Here is an 18786-nt window from a genome sequence, read left to right as displayed (position 1 = left end):
GATCCTCTCTGCAGCTCAGCTCAGCTCAGCCCAGCCCTCTGTCCCCTCAGGCAAGCCGCCTGGGACACCCGATCCTGCTGACAGGAGGAGAGACAGCTGTACTCTCCCTCCTGGGACTCTGCTTCCCACCAAAGAGGCTGCGTCATGCGCTCCCCTCAAACTTATACCCACTCCCAGAATGCTGTGCGGCAGAATCTGCCTTTCTGGGGTAGATACAGGCCTAAGTGCACCATTGGCTGGGTTTTCTCCACCGTCCAATGAGAACCCTCTCATGAAGCACAGTGGGGAGACTCCCCAGTCTCAACAGTTACACCTAGGAGACATGACTGCCCATCTGAAATCATGGCCCTGCTGTTAGGGCACATCCTGGTAGGTGCTGCCTTTTTTGCTGTTCGCGGAATGAAGTCCACAAAGTGACGACCAGTCAGGCATTCTGGGTTGACAACGTCAACAGCACGACCTCCAGGTCTGTTCACAACTACTGATGGCATCTGGTGGTTGACAAAAATCCACTCAGCCACCTTCCAGATAAACTCAGAATGAACAAGAGGCTTGTCACTCTTTGCTCTGTGCAGGATATATGCATTCCAAAGGCATTGTTCCAGAAGATTTCTGAAGATCTTCTTATAATATTTTTTTTTTTAGCTGTTTGCGCATAACCGGATAAAATGTCATTGCCTGATTGGCTCTGTTGAAACCTCCCATGGTTTTATTATAGTCTATCACGACTTGCGGCTTCAGCACATCTTTCCCCCCTTTTCTGTGGACCATGACAGTGGAGGTATTGTGCACAGTACTCATGAGACACACGTCCTTCTTGTCTCGCCATCACATTGCCATCATCTTACCCTTCTGCCAGGCAACCATTTCTCCGGTTTTGAGTTTTTTCTTGGCAAACATAGATGGCATGTCACATCGGTTGGGCCTAATGGTACCATATGGGTCAGTCTTGTTTTGTAGCAAAACCTCATACAGTTTCGTAGACCTGTAGTAATTGTCCGTGGTCACACAATCCCTGGTTAAGCAATGGCTTCAGCAGTGTAAGGACAGATGATGTGGCCATCCCATAGCCGCTGTACCTGGGGTTGAACTTTGTGCCTTTACCGGTGTAAATGACCGAATTCCAGATGTACCCAGTGGATGAATCACAGAGCATGTAGGATTTGATGCCAAACCGCGCTCTTTTGGATGCAATGTACTGTATCCAGCTTAGGCGTCCCTTATAGGCCATCAAACTTTCATCCACGCTGACGTCCTATTCTGGCATGTACAGTGGGTACGGAAAGTATTCAGACCCCCTTAAATTTTTCACTCTTTGTTATATTGCAGCCACTTGCTAAAATCATTTAGGTTCATTCTTCTTCCTCATGAATGTACACATAGCACCCCATACTGACAGAAAAACACAGAATTGTTGACATTGTTGCAGATTTATTAAAAAAGAAAAACTGAAATATCACATGGTCCTAAGTATTCAGACCCTTTGCTGTGACACTCATATATTTAACTCAGGTGCTTTCCATTTCTTCTGATCATCCTTGAGATGGTTCTACACCTTCATTTGAGTCCAGCTGTGTTTGATTATACTGATTGGACTTGATTAGGAAAGCCACACACCTGTCTATATAAGACCTTCCAGATCACAATGCATGTCAGAGCAAATGAGAATCATGAGGTCAAAGGAACTGCCTGAAGAGCTCAGAGACAGAATTGTAGCAAGGCACAGATCTGGCCAAGGTTACAAAAAGATTTCTGCTGCACTTAAGGTTCCTAAGAGCACAGTGGCCTCCATAATCCTCAAATGGAAGACGTTTGGGACGACCAGAACCCTTCCTAGAGCTGGCCGTTCGGCCAAACTGAGCTATCGGGGGAGAAGAGCCTTGGTGAGAGAGGTAAAGAAGAACCCAAAGATCACTGTGGCTGAGCTCCAGAGATGCAGTCAGGAGATGGGAGAAAGTTGTAGAAAGTCAACCATCACTGCAGCCCTCCACCAGTCGGGGCTTTATGGCAGAGTGGCCCGACGGAAGCCTCTCCTCAGTGTAAGACACATGAAAGCCCGCATGGAGTTTGCTAAAAAAACACCTGAAGGACTCCAAGATGGTGAGAAATAAGATTCTCTGGTCTGATGAGACCAAAATAGAACTTTTTGGCCTTAATTCTAAGCGGTATGTGTGGAGAAAACCAGGCACTGCTCATCACCTGTCCAATACAGTCCCAACAGTGAAGCATGGTGGTGGCAGCATCATGCTGTGGGGGTGTTTTTCAGCTGCAGGGACAGGACGACTGGTTGCAATCGAGGGAAAGATGAATGCGGCCAAGTACAGGGATATCCTGGACAAAAACTTTCTCCAGAGTGCTCTGGACCTCAGACTGGGCCGAAGGTTTACCTTCCAACAAGACAATGACCCTAAGCACACAGCTAAAATAACGAAGGAGTGGCTTCACAACAACTCCGTGACTGTTCTTGAATGGCCCAGCCAGAGCCCTGACTTAAACCCAATTGAGCATCTCTGGAGAGACCTAAAAATGGCTGTCCACCAACGTTTACCATCCAACCTGACAGAACTGGAGAGGATCTGCAAGGAGGAATGGCAGAGGATCCCCAAATCCAGGTGTGAAAGACTTGTTGCATCTTTCCCAAAAAGACTCCTGGCTGTATTAGATCAAAAGGGGGCTTCTACTAAATACTGAGCAAAGGGTCTGAATACTTAGGACCATGTGATATTTCAGTTTTTCTTTTTTAATAAATCTGCAACAATGTCAACAATTCTGTGTTTTTCTGTCAGTATGGGGTGCTATGTGTACATTCATGAGGAAGAATGAACCTAAATGATTTTAGCAAATGGCTGCAATATAACAAAGAGTGACAAATTTAAGGGGGTCTGAATACTTTCCGTACCCACTGTAGGTCTGCTGGAAATTGGTCACAATAATTTGCCATACCTCTCAGATTTTTTTAAGTTTGGGCGCAGGATGCGTGGCCTCATCAAATTCTTCATTGTTCGTGAAGTAGAAATAGTTCATGATGAGGGAAAACCGGTATTCTGACATCACAGTGCCAAAAAATGGAATGGCCAGTACCTTGTTGGTGGTCCAGTACCATTTCTGGAACGGTTTCCCCACCACCCCCTGAAGAATGAGGAGTCCCAGAAACTGCCAGATTTCCTCTTTGGTCACCGGTTCCCACTTTCTGCTTCTGGAAAACCTGGCATGCAGCGTAGCGGATTGCTGCTCTTGGTAGCGATTTGTCTCCGTGACAATTTTTCAATTACCTCCTTAGTGAGGAATAATTGCAGGTATGCCAGAGGGTTGTCACACTCAACATCTACCGTCATCCCAGGTGATCCAGTGAACGGGAATCTTGGGGGCACTACCTGGTCCGTATCGCAGTCAATAGAGCACCAAGTGTGCACATCGCTGAGGTCAGGTGCAGGATCATCGCCATTGTCACTTGCCAGATTAGTGTCAGATGACAAATCTCCCCATGACTCACTATCGCTCAGTTCTGCGAGCCCCTCTGTGTCGCTGTCACTCAACTTGTTCAAAAGTGCTTTTGTAGTAAAGTGGCGCTTTTTTGATGTCATGTTATATTTTTGGGCACAAATGACAGTAAAATGGCAGGCAAGGGGCACTGTACTGTATCAAGAGTCAGATCGGAGGTAATACAGTGTAATCCTCTCAGATTACATTGTATCACCTCTTTTATTTATGTTTATACTTTTTGAATTTTCCACCCAGTTCCGCTCCTGTGCGCCGCCGCTGCTCGCAGGGAATGGAACCATGAAGTCAGATGCCGGCCGGCGATCATAACAAAGGACATCGCTGGATCGTCAGGAGAAGGTAAGGGGACTCCGCTGGCAGCTCTGCAACGTTACCCCAAGCGTGACTAGGGGTTACCGCTCCTGGCAGTGAAAATTAACCCAGAGTCACACTCAGAAATACCGCCAGCTGCTTACTTACAGACAGTACCTCCCTTGCTAGCAGCTCTCTCCTGCGTTGTCTACATCCTGGCCTTTAACAATTTGTACGCACTTACGTCCATTACACTTTAATGGGATGTTGCTCTTCCAGTCCAACTCGTGTCCCTGGGACTTAGGGAGGGAATAGTCAGCTTAAGCTAGTTAAGGGGACTAAAAAGGCAGACTGTGGGGTTTTTATACAACCCATAAACTGTCCTTTAATGTGTATGCATGTTTTGTGCTAATCAACATAGGCAAACTCACCTGAGGGTTCTTAAAAACAGCATATTTTTCATTTTTCTTTAGAAAGCGGATTTTGTTCTCACTGTCTCTCGTCCAGTCTGATAAGATTTCCACTATGTTTTCATGGTCTTCAAAGAATCTCTCTGAACAAATGGAAAATAATTTGTATCAGTTCCAAACATTAACCAATATAAGGTAATCTATCTTTAGGTAATATACCACTGCCCAACTTCGGAAAATGCTACCTAACTGTCTGGCCTGGCTTTCGTACAGATCCTCTGAATGGTGAGCCAGAACACTCAGGGAAGTTGCAATTATTGAACTACTTTGGGCCAGAAACTAGAATTTCAGAAGGAAGTTAACAAGAGCAGCACTTGTATTGCTTTCCTTTAGCTACCAGAGCAGTGTTTGTTTTCAGAACATGGATTTGACAAATTTAAAGGCATTAAAACCTGTACTGAGTATGTAGGGGGCCATTGCAGACCTTCTTCTGAAAATGGTAGTTGCCTGGCTGTCTTTGGCTCAAATTTGTTGCACACTTATTCCAGGTTAATAGCTCAGAAAGCACTGGAGCTGCTAAATCATCATAGAATCCAGAATTTTCAGTAAGGACTAACAATAGCAGACTACTTGTTTCTCTTAGAATAGACATCCTCAAAACAAGCATTTGTCCTTGTTTCTGTGGAAACATTTAAATTGTGGACATTTTTAATTATTCTAGAAGTATAAAGTAATAAATAAAAGTCAAGATGGTAAAAGCTCAATGAAAAATCTTTGGGGTCAAGGTCTTGTATTTTTCTGTAGACTATTCTAGTACTCAGACCCTATGAGAGCTGTCTCACTCCACGCTATCTCTTGCACAGGTTTCTCAAAAGCGCACACAGTCACCAGGTAATTACTCACAAGTCCCCAGGACTGTACACCTTCCAGCTTCCTCCAGACACAGTCCAGTAAGAGATCCCTTTAGAGACATGACACCACTGAGGCCTCAAGAACAGCTTCACAGCCCACAGGCTACCTCAGAGGGGCAAACGTCCCCCTAAGGCTTGGAACCCTCCTGGGGAGAGAGTACCATCCATCCAGGGCTTCAGACTTCCCAGCCACATTCTGGACACTCCTCTCTAAGGATTGGTCAGTCCATGATAAATATTCAGGCTGGTCATTTGAATCTCCGTCCCTATGCTCTGAAAGCTTCTTCCAGAGGCGGTGGAAAGCAGTCAAACTCCCAGCCTGGAAAACCCTGAACAAACCAGAACAAACACGCACTGCTCCCTTTACTTCAAACAAGCTCCCTTGACTTCTAACAAGCACTGTTCCCTTGACTAATTTTGCCTAGCATGCTACACTAGGAGGGAGCTACACAAAATAAACCGGTCATGTGATGTCATGAAAAAAAACAAAACATAACAGCACTTTTGCTTGTACATGATTGGATTAGGTAAGTCAGCAGAGCTTCACCTCATTCACTAAATTCTGGGAAAAATTCCTTGCACAGTGCAACACAAAGTGAATGGTCAATTTGCCTTTAGTAAACCAACCTCATAGTGACTCTAAATACTACCATGCTTACCAATCTGCAACTCTGGGTTTTCTTCATATAGACACCACTCGATGGTGCAGTCACAGTGGGTTTTCTCAAATACGTTATCCAAGATGTCACGGACCGTTTGACGCTCGTCCACCATCAAGGTCTTTGTGCTGTTATCAGTCATGTGTACCTTAACAATTAGCTGATGGCCAAAGAAATGATACATCACATTTAAAGTCCATTTCATTTTGTTGTTCATTTTGTTTTATATTTCTGCACAACCATATCATCATGTGAAAAGAATTGATATGTCACGTAAAGGGTCAGCTCCTTTGTGTGTGTGTTTCTCTCCCTCTCTATTTACTGTATATATATATATATATATATATATATATATATATACTGAACAAAATTATAAACCCAACACTTTTGTTTTTGCCCCCATTTTTCATGAGCTGATCTCAAAGATCTAAGACTTTTTCTATGTACACAAAAGACCTATTTCTCTCAAACATTGTTCACAAATCTGGCTAAATCTGTGTTAGTGAGCACTACTCCTTTGCCGAGATAACCCATCCACCTCACAGGTGTGGCATATCAAGATGCTGATTAGGCAGCATGATTTTTGCACAGGTGTGCCTTAGGCTGGCCACAATAAAAGCCCACTCTAAAATTTGAAGTTTTACTGTATTAGGTGGGGGGGGGGGGGGGTCAGTATCTGGTGTGACCACCATTTGTCTCACGCATTAGCTTTATCAGGGTGCAGCACCTCTGACTCCAAAAGCATCTGTTTGTCCCTTTCATGGTGCCCATGTCACATGGAAATGACCTGGGGTAGCTGAGTAAGTGCCGATTTGGAGTGAAACACACCAGGGCTGCACATACCAGCTGGTACAGTCTGTAGGATGGAGAGTTTAATAAACAGACATTAAGGCTTTAAAAAGGTGAGCGGCTTCCCCTTCCCTTTGAGAGTCTAGTGTGGGGAAGAGTGTGGAGCTGAATTCTCTTGTTTGGAGGTTTCTTTGCATGAAGTAGTTAACCAGACTGAATACAAGGAAATTTAAATCTGTTTTCATTCCTCACCTTTTTAACTTTGGCTTCCTTCATTTTGTCCAAAGCAAGCTTGATTTTGTCTACTTTGTCTCTTGACTCTAAAGCATCCTACGAAAGAGATTGGATAGAGATTTTTTTTATTTCCTAGAAATTCAAGTCTTTAGATTTAAAACCAAAGAAAAGAGACTTAAAGTGGTTTTCATTTTTGTTAACATTGGCAAACAGTTAGTGTAGGAATGTATATGTTTGCAGACCCTTATCTTTACCGCAGGGGCTTCCCTTTTTTTTTTTTTTTGGAAATTTGTTTTTATTGATTTTACATGCAAACAAACCAATACAGTGTTACCCGTATAGGGACAGGACCTAATGATCCTAGTTACAAAGAACAGAAAAGGAAAAGCGAATACACTAACAAAACTATAAACCCCAAGAGGAAGGGAGAGATCTACCAGAATGCAAGGCTCAAGCAGTTTGCAAGATGTTGGGAGAGAAACAACATGGGATCATTTTAACCAGTGAATAACTCAGCCAACAACATATACTATATTACCTAAAATATTGGGACACCTGCCTTTACACGCATAAGCAAATTAATGGTATCCCAGTCTTAGTCTGTAGGGTTCAATATTGAGTTGGCCCATCTTTTGCAGCTATAATAGCTTCAACTCTTCTGGAAAGGCACTGTTGTGGATGAGAAGGCCTGGCTCGAAGTCTCCACTCTAATTCATCCCGAAGGTATTCTATCAGGTTGAGGTCAGGACTCTATGCAGGCCAGTCAATTTCCTCCACCCCAAACTCACTCATCCATGTCTTTATGGACCTTGTTTGCGTACTGGTGTGCAGTCATGTTGGAACAGGAAGGGGCCCACCCCAACTGTTCCCACAAAGTTGGTAGTATGAAATTGTCCAAAATGTCTTGGTATTCAGACACCTTAAGATTCCCCTTCACTGGAACTAAGGGGCCAAACCCAACCCCTGAAACAAAACCCACAGCATAACCCCCCCCCCCCCTCCACCAACTGATTCGGACCAGTGCACAAAGCAAGGTCCAAAAAGACATGGGTAAGCGAGTTTTGGGTGGAGGAACTTGACTTGCCTGCACAGAGTCCTGACCTCAACCCAGTAGAACAACTTTGGGATGAATTAGAGCGGAGACTGCAAGCCAGGCCTTCTCGCCCACATTTGTGCCTGACCTCACAAATGTGCTTCCAGAAGAACAGTCAAACATTCCCATAGATACACTCCACTCCTAAACCTTGTGGACAGCCTTCCCAGAAGATAAAGACAGAGGCTTATTCAGCGCTAAAATCCCCCCAAAAAAAAAAAATATAAAGAAAAATAAGCAGCTGGACACCGGTATTGGTCAATACTAACAAATCCAAAAACAGGCAATAAATGTAAACAATGGTGCAGCGCTAAAATGTTAAAACCAATAAAACAGCAACAATGTCCATAATGATCTGGGAATGTTCATAAGTCCAAAGCCAAGCTTGAGGTAAAGGTGACCCGTGTATAGAAGTAGACAAAACACCAAAAATGCGTGATTCCACCACCACAGTTAATGCCAGCCTCTCACCTCCATGCACTGACCACAAGGGCCATTGCGCTTTGACATAAACTCTGGTGAACTTCTCCTATCCCAGTCTTAAGATCATGGAAGCCACAGCACCTCAGCAGGGCAGCATTAAGATTCCACATGAAAGGATAACAAAGGACATCTAGTGCTCTCCGTTTAAAATTGGGTACATTTATTCAAAGTAAAAAGGTTACTCACAAACATAGCACTATTCCTAGTGCATCGGGAACAGCATGTCAAACATGTCAAACATCTAACGATGTGCTCGAGCGTGCGGTCCTCTCAGAGCGTCGCGGGTGACATCACAGCTCCTCCCCCGTACGCGTTGCGTCAGTGGGCGTTGACTTCTTCAGCAGGGGTACGGAGCGGGCGGCACCCGCACGCCTTATATAAATGCCTAGCAACCGGACGCTAATTCACAAAGCGGAAATGACATATCGCCAATCTCCATCTTTGATGAGGGAAAACTCCCTACTTCCGGGTAGCTATACATAGCAAAGAAATGGCATAATATAGACCGATACTTGGAGCGTTCATAACACGGAATTGAGACACTCCCGGTCCACAAATGCATCAGTACAAATGCTGCACAGATTTCAATTAATATAAAACACTATATTAAAAAAAAATGGCATATGACCTAAAACTTATTATAAAAAGCAGAAAAATCAATCTGCCTTAAATCAATAGTGGCGTCTACCCACGAGGCTCCGAGAGGTCCACATACATAAAAAGAGCACCATTATATACATCAAAAATTATAATATATGTATGTTAAAAAACAAACAGAATCAAAAATAAGCCACATCCATTATCTATTAGAAATAAAACAATTTAAATCAAAATCAATATTAAGCCCGCCAGGTACTAAAACTTTAGTCTGAAAAATCCAGAATGATTCCCTGCGGCTTAATTGCCTCACAAAATTGCCTCCTCTCCAGTGACGTGTGGTTTTTTCAATGCCCCAAAACTTCAAACCCGTAGGGTCACACTGATGGTATTTTTTGAAGTGTTTGGGGACATTATGCTTATCTTTACCTTTTCGGATTCTATTCATGTGCTCTCCTACTCTTACATGTAAGGCCCTTGTGGTCCTGCCCACATACTGGTAACCACACTTACATTCAAGCATGTACACAACCCCTTTTGTTTCACATGTGATGAAATCTTTGAGGATGTGCACCTCTTGTGTAGCTGTGGCCACAAATTCTTTCCTTCGCTTCATATTACCTTTAGAGGTCCTACAGGCCGCACACTTGCCGCAGGCATAGAATCCCTTTAGGGAGGGAAAGAGCGCATTACCAGTTTTGACAGGTGGGTCAACCACTCCAGGGGCTAGCCGGTCTCTAAGTGTTGGTGCCCTCCGGTACACAAACCTCGGTCTAGCCGGGAGTGCAGGGCCCAATATCCTGTCATGCTGTAGAATAGGCCAATACTTGGCCACAATTTTTTCAAACTTTCTGTACTGTATATTGTAATCCAGTACAAAGCAAAATTCATTACTGGAGGTAGTTTTTTTAGAAGGCACTAATGTAGTTTCTCTTGCGGTGGTACTGACTCTAGACAGTTCTCTCTCAATATGTTCAGGGTCATACCCTTTTTCCAGAAATCTTGATGCCAATTTTTTAGATTGGGACTGGAAATCCTCTTCCAAGGAGCAGTTCCTTTTCATCCTTAGGAACTGCCCTCTTGGAATATTATACAACCACAGATTATGGTGGCAACTGCCTGTGGGTATATAAGAATTTCTGTCAGTCGGCTTGAAGTATGTTCGAGTTTTCAAGCAACCATCTTTTTTAAAAATCTCCAAGTCAAGGAAAACAATACTCTCAGTATTTATATTCCATGTCAACTCAATATTCCAAGTATTGGAATTGAGTCGATCCATGAAATGCTGTAAACTGGTCATGTCCCCTTTCCATATCAGCAGAAGGTCATCGATAAAACGACGGTAGCAGCTCAACTGGGGAGGACGGTTTGTAAAGATGACCTCTTCCTCCCAGTGTGACATAAACAAGTTAGCCACACTGGGGGCAAACCGTCCCCCCATCGCCACTCCTTTTACTTGTAGGAAATATTTCTTGTCGTACCAAAAATAGTTCTTTAGCAGACAGAAATCTAAACACTCTACCAAAAATCTCCAATGTTTCAATGGCAAGTCTGACTTATTTAATGTGGAAAAAGTGGGATAAATTGCGCTCAACACTTAAAACACAACCAAAAAGTGCTTGTGTGCATAAATATGTGAATAAATAGTTATAAATAAATATACAGAATCCTAAATGTGAAAAAAGTCCTTGGTAAATAAATATATCAACAGTCTTTAAAGTGCCCAGTGCAATACAAATCTCTCAGCAATGACTGAATATCACTCCAACTTCAAGTGAGGGACCTCCACCTTAAGAGACTTTTCTCCACCCAGTGCTCGGGGTAAATACTTCTTACCAAAGCTGGTGGACCCCTTAATTACAGGGGGTCTAAAGCAGCGTAAATGGTCCACAAATGCCTCCAAGCTATCCTTCAGGTCCCTTGATATATGGCTCAGCTCGCATAAGGAACTCCAAGTGTTTCAGGAATATTGTGGGGAGAAAGATAAGGAAACTCCAATAGTGTAGTATGTTCTGATAATTAGGGTTTATTAATGAAATTGCACTTACTCAAACATTAGAATCAAATGCCTTCATGCAGTAAATGCAGCATGGGTTCGGTGTACGGGACGCTCCTCTGCTCCTGCGTATCACCAACCCGGAACTCCACGGTCTCACGTTCCCGACGCACGTTTCGTCAGACGCGCTGACGTCATCCCCTGATGACGTCAGCGCGTCTGACGAAACGTGCGTCGGGAACGTGAGACCGTGGAGTTCCGGGTTGGTGATACGCAGGAGCAGAGGAGCGTCCCGTACACCGAACCCATGCTGCATTTACTGCATGAAGGCATTTGATTCTAATGTTTGAGTAAGTGCAATTTCATTAATAAACCCTAATTATCAGAACATACTACACTATTGGAGTTTCCTTATCTTTCTCCCCACAATATTCCTGAAACACTTGGAGTTCCTTATGCGAGCTGAGCCATATATCAAGGGACCTGAAGGATAGCTTGGAGGCATTTGTGGACCATTTACGCTGCTTTAGACCCCCTGTAATTAAGGGGTCCACCAGCTTTGGTTAGAAGTATTTACCCCGAGCACTGGGTGGAGAAAAGTCTCTTAAGGTGGAGGTCCCTCACTTGAAGTTGGAGTGATATTCAGTCATTGCTGAGAGATTTGTATTGCACTGGGCACTTTAAAGACTGTTGATATATTTATTTACCAAGGACTTTTTTCACATTTAGGATTCTGTATATTTATTTATAACTATTTATTCACATATTTATGCACACAAGCACTTTTTGGTTGTGTTTTAAGTGTTGAGCGCAATTTATCCCACTTTTTCCACATTTATGCGTTTTATACGTTTTTATTGCAGCTTGCACTATGGAAGCAATTCCTCTTATATATATTTAATTTATTTATGACAATTTGATTGATTAATTTATTATCGAATATCACCAATTTTGCGCAGTTTCTTTTGGGCCACCAAAATTTTTTTCACTGACTTATTTAATGCCCATTTTACTGAGTTCAGAGCAGCTTCGTGGTTGATGATCGTGTAAAGCGACCCCACATCAGCGGTCACCAGGATGCAATCTGAAATCTCTGTTAAGTCGTCCAGAAGGGTTATGGCATGTTTTGTATCCCTAAGGTATGCGTATGTCTCACACACCAAGGGCTGCAAGTAATGGTCGATGTATTGACCGAGCCTTGCTGTTACTGACTCAATGCCATTTACGATCGGTCGACCTGGGGGGCAAGTCTGATGCTTATGGATTTTGGGGAGAAAATAAATTATAGGGGTCGTACAAAACAAAGGGTTAAGGTACTGGGCCTCCTTTGAGCTTAAAATCCCTCGTTTCTCTCCTCTGTCAATCAAACCCCAAAGTTCTTTCTTGAACTTGATCATCGGATTTCCAGGAAGAGGGGAATAAGTGTCCCTATCGCTCAACAATCTCTGCATCTCTTGGCGATAGTAATTGCCACTCATCACAACCAGCCCTCCTCCCTTGTCCGCTGGGCGAATTACAAGATCTTTTCTCCCTTCCAATAGCCGAATGCCTTTTTTAATTTGCTGTGGATCACTGGCTTTTCTCACCTTAAGTGAGTCAAGATCCCTGCTTACCATACTTCTGAACACCTCAATGTTTTTATTATCCACATTGGGAGGGTTGAACACCGATTTATTTCTTAGTTTAGAATGGTGTGAAACTTCTACCCCCTCCCTTACTGGTTGTGGATTTGCCAAAAAGTGTTTCTTAATACTTAAGGTCCTGGTAAATTTCTGGAGATTTATGTAGGTGTCGAATTTATTGAGATTTTTCGTTGGTGCAAATTTGAGCCCTTTGTCGAGTACTCAAATTTCATCAACTGTGAGAGAGACACCGCTGAGATTAAAAATCCCAGTGCCTATCGGGATTTTGGCTTTTTGTATCCTTCGGCCTCCTCTACTTCCTCTTTTTTTCTTTTCTTTTTGTTTTCCGTCCCCCTTCCTACTGGGTTTGGCTGGTGCTGAGGAGGGTAATAGGGTCTTCCTCCTAATGGAGTTGATGGGCCCGGTTGAGGATCCCTCCAAGGGGTCCTCTGAGACCCTGCTGAAGAAGTCAACGCCCACTGACGCAACGCGTACGGGGGAGGAGCTGTGACGTCACCCGCGACGCTCTGAGAGGACCGCACGCTCAAGCACATCGTTAGATGTTTGACATGTTTGACATGCTGTTCCCGATGCACTAGGAATAGTGCTATGTTTGTGAGTAACCTTTTTACTTTGAATAAATGTACCCAATTTTAAACGGAGAGCACTAGATGTCCTTTGTTATCCTTTCATGTGGAATCTTCATGCTGCCCTGCTGAGGTGCTGTGGCTTCCATGATCTTAAGACTGGGATAGGAGAAGTTCACCAGAGTTTATGTCAAAGCGCAATGGCCCTTGTGGTCAGTGCATGGAGGTGAGAGGCTGGCATTAACTGTGGTGGTGGAATCACGCATTTTTGGTGTTTTGTCTACTTCTATACACGGGTCACCTTTACCTCAAGCTTGGCTTTGGACTTATGAACATTCCCAGATCATTATGGACATTGTTGCTGTTTTATTGGTTTTAACATTTTAGCGCTGCACCATTGTTTACATTTATTGCCTGTTTTTGGATTTGTTAGTATTGACCAATACCGGTGTCCAGCTGCTTATTTTTCTTTGTATTTTTTTTTTTTTTTTGGATTTTAGCTGAATAAGCCTCTGTCTTTATATTCTGCTATCAATTCTATATTTATTTAGCTGCTTATCTTTTTTAAAAAATGGATGTTTTTCTTTATATTGAAGAGCGTGAGGATATACTTGATAACATATTCACACGTAATGCTTCATCTAAAGAACCAAGTGACCTTTCCCACCATTTCAAAAAGTTAGGTCACTTATTTGAAAAGAAAATTAAAACATGGTGGGATATAGTATCATTCCAACAGTATATATCATCTAAGATCATCCCACGGCGATTACGCTGGGATGTCCCTCCTAATGATGGATTATTAGATGACGAATCAAATACTGAATGGAGTGAGTTCTTTATGAAAAAAGGTTTGGAGCTTCTTACTTTTCTGTTAACAAGGAAACAGAGAAGAATGAAAACTCTAGAGACCTAAATAGAGGTTATCAAAACTGCTATAGAAAAAGAAAAAGATAAGCCAGAATTCTTGAAATTGTCTGAAGAGCTCAAAAACAAACTTATCAAATGGGATAAGGAAGCTCAAGACAAGAAAAAGAAAAAGTTTCTAAGAGACTCAGAGGATTTTGGCAATAATATTATTTATAGGTGGCAAGTTTCTCTTGTCCCCACAGTTACCCCTGAAGTAATCCCAGACTCTATAGATATAGAGGATGACTCTCCATCTAGTTATGGAACACCTCAACCGAGATTCCCCTTGGGGGATGGCCCCCCACCGAGAGGAAGAGGTCGTGGGGGTAAAAGAGGGAGAGGAAGGGGAAAAGGAAGGGGTCAGAAACCAAATCACCAATCTGCCTCTAGAGATAATTGGAATGAGAATAATTATCATCAGTCCGGTTATCAATGGCAGACTGTACCCTATCAAAATAGGGGTTATCCAACGGGCCCAAGAGGTAATAGAGGTCAAAGAGGTGGTGTACCATCAGGAAACCGACCTATACAGATCGAAAATAGGTTTCAACCACTCCAAAATCAGGGCGAGGACCCCCATTTTTTAGGGTCTCAGAGGACCCCTTGGAGGGATCCTCAACCGGGCCCATCAACTCCATTAGGAGGAAGACCCTATAACCCTCCTCAGCACCAGCCGAACCCAGTAGGAAGGGGGACGGAAAACAAAAAGAAAAGAAAAAAAGAGGAAGTAGAGGAGGCCGAAGGATACAAAAAGCCAAAATCCCGATAGGCACTGGGATTTTTAATCTCAGCGGTGTCTCTCTCACAGTTGATGAAATTCGAGTACTCGACAAAGGGCTCAAATTTGCACCAACGAAAAATCTCAATAAATTCGACACCTACATAAATCTCCAGAAATTTACCAGAACCTTAAGTATTAAGAAACACTTTTTGGCAAATCCACAACCAGTAAGGGAGGGGGTAGAAGTTTCACACCATTCTAAACTAAGAAATAAATCGGTGTTCAACCCTCCCAATGTGGATAATAAAAACATTGAGGTGTTTAGAAGTATGGTAAGCAGGGATCTTGACTCACTTAAGGTGAGAAAAGCCAGTGATCCACAGCAAATAAAAAAAGGCATTCAGGTATTGGAAGGGAGAAAAGATCTTGTAATTTGCCCAGCGGACAAGGGAGGAGGGCTGGTTGTGATGAGTGGCAATTACTATCGCCAAGAGATGCAGAGATTGTTGAGCGATAGGGACACTTATTCCCCTCTTCCTGGAAATCCGATGATCAAGTTCAAGAAAGAACTTGGGGGTTTGATTGACAGAGGAGAGAAACGAGGGATTTTAAGCTCAAAGGAGGCCCAGTACCTTAACCCTTTGTTTTGTAGGACCCCTATAATTTATTTTCTCCCCAAAATCCATAAGCATCAGACTTGCCCCCCAGGTCGACCGATCGTAAATGGCATCGAGTCAGTAACAGCAAGGCTCGGTCAATACATCGACCATTACTTGCAGCCCTTGGTGTGTGAGACATACACATACCTTAGGGATACAAAACATGCCATAACCCTTCTGGACGACTTAACAGAGATTTCAGATTGCATCCTGGTGACCGCTGATGTGGGGTCGCTTTACACGATCATCAACCACGAAGATGCTCTGAACTCAGTAAAATGGGCATTAAATAAGTCAGACTTGCCATTGAAACATCTGAGATTTTTGGTAGAGTGTTTAGATTTCTGTCTGCTAAAGAACTATTTTTGGTACGACAAGAAATATTTCCTACAAGTAAAAGGAGTGGCGATGGGGGGACAGTTTGCCCCCAGTGTGGCTAACTTGTTTATGTCACACTGGGAGGAAGAGGTCATCTTTACAAACCGTCCTCCCCAGTTGAGCTGCTACCGTCGTTTTATCGATGACCTTCTGCTGATATGGAAAGGGGACATGACCAGTTTACAGCATTTCATGGATCGACTCAATTCCAATACTCGGAATATTGAGTTGACATGGAATATAAATACTGAGAGTATTGTTTTCCTTGACTTGGAGATTTTTAAAAAAGATGGTTGCTTGAAAACTCGAACATACTTCAAGCCGACTGACAGAAATTCTTATATACCCACAGGCAGTTGCCACCATAATCTGTGGTTGTATAATATTCCAAGAGGGCAGTTCCTAAGGATGAAAAGGAACTGCTCCTTGGAAGAGGATTTCCAGTCCCAATCTAAAAAATTGGCATCAAGATTTCTGGAAAAAGGGTATGACCCTGAACATATTGAGAGAGAACTGTCTAGAGTCAGTACCACCGCAAGAGAAACTACATTAGTGCCTTCTAAAAAAACTACCTCCAGTAATGAATTTTGCTTTGTACTGGATTACAATATACAGTACAGAAAGTTTGAAAAAATTGTGGCCAAGTATTGGCCTATTCTACAGCATGACAGGATATTGGGCCCTGCACTCCCGGCTAGACCGAGGTTTGTGTACCGGAGGGCACCCACACTTAGAGACCGGCTAGCCCCTGGAGTGGTTGACCCACCTGTCAAAACTGGTAATGCGCTCTTTCCCTCCCTAAAGGGATTCTATGCCTGCGGCAAGTGTGCGGCCTGTAGGACCTCTAAAGGTAATATGAAGCGAAGGAAAGAATTTGTGGCCACAGCTACACAAGAGGTGCACATCCTCAAAGATTTCATCACATGTGAAACAAAAGGGGTTGTGTACATGCTTGAATGTAAGTGTGGTTACCAGTATGTGGGCAGGACCACAAGGGCCTTACATGTAAGAGTAGGAGAGCACATGAATAGAATCCGGAAAGGTAAAGATAAGCATAATGTCCCCAAACACTTCAAAAAATACCATCAGTGTGACCCTACGGGTTTGAGGTTTTGGGGCATTGAAAAAACCACACGTCACTGGAGAGGAGGCAATTTTGTGAGGCAATTAAGCTGCAGGGAATCATTCTGGATTTTTCAGACTAAAGTTTTAGTACCTGGCGGGCTTAATATTGATTTTGATTTAAATTGTTTTATTTCTAATAGATAATGGATGTGGTTTATTTTTGATTCTGTTTGTTTTTTAACATACATATGTTATAATTTTTGATGTATATAATGGTGCTCTTTTTATGTATGTGGACCTCTCGGAGCCTCGTGGGTAGACGCCACTATTGATTTAAGGCAGATTGATTTTTCTGCTTTTTACAATAAGTTTTAGGTCATATGCCATTTTTTTTTAATATAGTGTTTTATATTAATTGAAATCTGTGCAGCATTTGTACCGGTGCATTTGTGGACCGGGAGTGTCTCAATTCCGTGTTATGAACGCTCCAAGTATCGGTCTATATTATGCCATTTCTTTGCTATGTATAGCTACCCGGAAGTAGGGAGTTTTCCCTCATCAAAGATGGAGATTGGCGATATGTCATTTCCGCTTTGTGAATTAGCATCCGGTTGCTAGGCATTTATATAAGGCGTGCGGGTGCCGCCCGCTCCGTACCCCTGCTGAAGAAGTCAACGCCCACTGACGCAACGCGTACGGGGGAGGAGCTGTGACGTCACCCGCGACGCTCTGAGAGGACCGCACGCTCTAGCACATCGTTAGATGTTTGACATGTTTGACATGCTGTTCCCGATGCACTAGGAATAGTGCTATGTTTGTGAGTAACCTTTTTACTTTGAATAAATGTACCCAATTTTAAACGGAGAGCACTAGATTTCCTTTGTTATCCTTTCATGTGGAATCTTCATGCTGCCCTGCTGAGGTGCTGTGGCTTCCATGATCTTAAGACTGGGATAGGAGAAGTTCACCAGAGTTTATGTCAAAGCGCAATGGCCCTTGTGGTCAGTGCATGGAGGTGAGAGGCTGGCATTAACTGTGGTGGTGGAATCACGCATGTTTGGTGTTTTGTCTACTTCTATACACGGGTCACCTTTACCTCAAGCTTGGCTTTGGACTTATGAACATTCCCAGATCATTATGGACATTGTTGCTGTTTTATTGGTTTTAACATTTTAGCGCTGCACCATTGTTTACATTTATTCCCAGAAGAGTTGAAGCTGTTATAGCTGCAAAGGGTGGGCCAACTCAATATTGAACAATACGGACTAAGACTGGAAAGCCATTTCAATTCATGTGCATGTAAAGGCAGGCGTCCTAACACTTTTCGTAATAAAGTGTATATCTATACCACTATATCAAATGCATCGAAAGAGTAACAACGTGGGAGGAGAGGTCTGCTTCCAGCACACAGTGATCACCTTGCGGGCGTACAACAGCATGAGACTTACAAGGGTCATTTTGGCCACTGTAATACTGTAATGGCCAGAGGTTCTACTAATCCCAATAGTTAATATTGTGACTCAAGAGGTATTGTAATTTGAGTTACATTTCTAATAGTTTGTACCACAGCTTGCCAATATTGTGTTTTTATTTGGACATGTCCAAAAAATTTGAAAAAAGTTTCCTGCCTGATGCGAACAGCACCAACAAGCTGGGGAAACAGAGGAACTTATCTTGTGCAACTTGTATGGTGTGTAATAGGTTTTAAGCATTATTTTAAATTGGATTAATTTGTCCCTGGCAGAGACAAGGTGAAAAAAGGGAAAGTTCCAGATCCCTGACCAGACCTCATCATCCAATCCTGGGATATCCAGAATTCTGAGACTTCGGTTCTTGCACTTGTCAAAGTCTGGCCATTAAAGGAGAAGTAGGGCCAATTCT

General features: G+C 43.1%; 1 protein-coding gene across 1 annotated transcript in view; it reads right to left on the bottom strand.

The window, feature by feature from the left end:
- APBB1IP (amyloid beta precursor protein binding family B member 1 interacting protein) overlaps positions 1-18786 on the bottom strand; it is a gene marked incomplete at its 5' end in the record, with an annotated part of 121634 nt that overhangs the window by 71749 nt on the left and 31099 nt on the right. Inside the window, 3 exons of the mRNA XM_082259916.1 lie at positions 4224-4345; positions 5773-5932; positions 6814-6891. Of these exons, the coding sequence (XP_082116042.1) occupies positions 4224-4345; positions 5773-5932; positions 6814-6891 (360 nt within the window). The remainder of the gene's footprint in view (positions 1-4223; positions 4346-5772; positions 5933-6813; positions 6892-18786) is intronic.

This window comes from Pelophylax lessonae (genome assembly GCF_965119305.1).
Source record: "Pelophylax lessonae genome assembly, chromosome: 5".
Lineage (NCBI taxonomy): Eukaryota > Metazoa > Chordata > Amphibia > Anura > Ranidae > Pelophylax > Pelophylax lessonae.
This window is presented reverse-complemented; position numbering and strand designations above follow the sequence as displayed.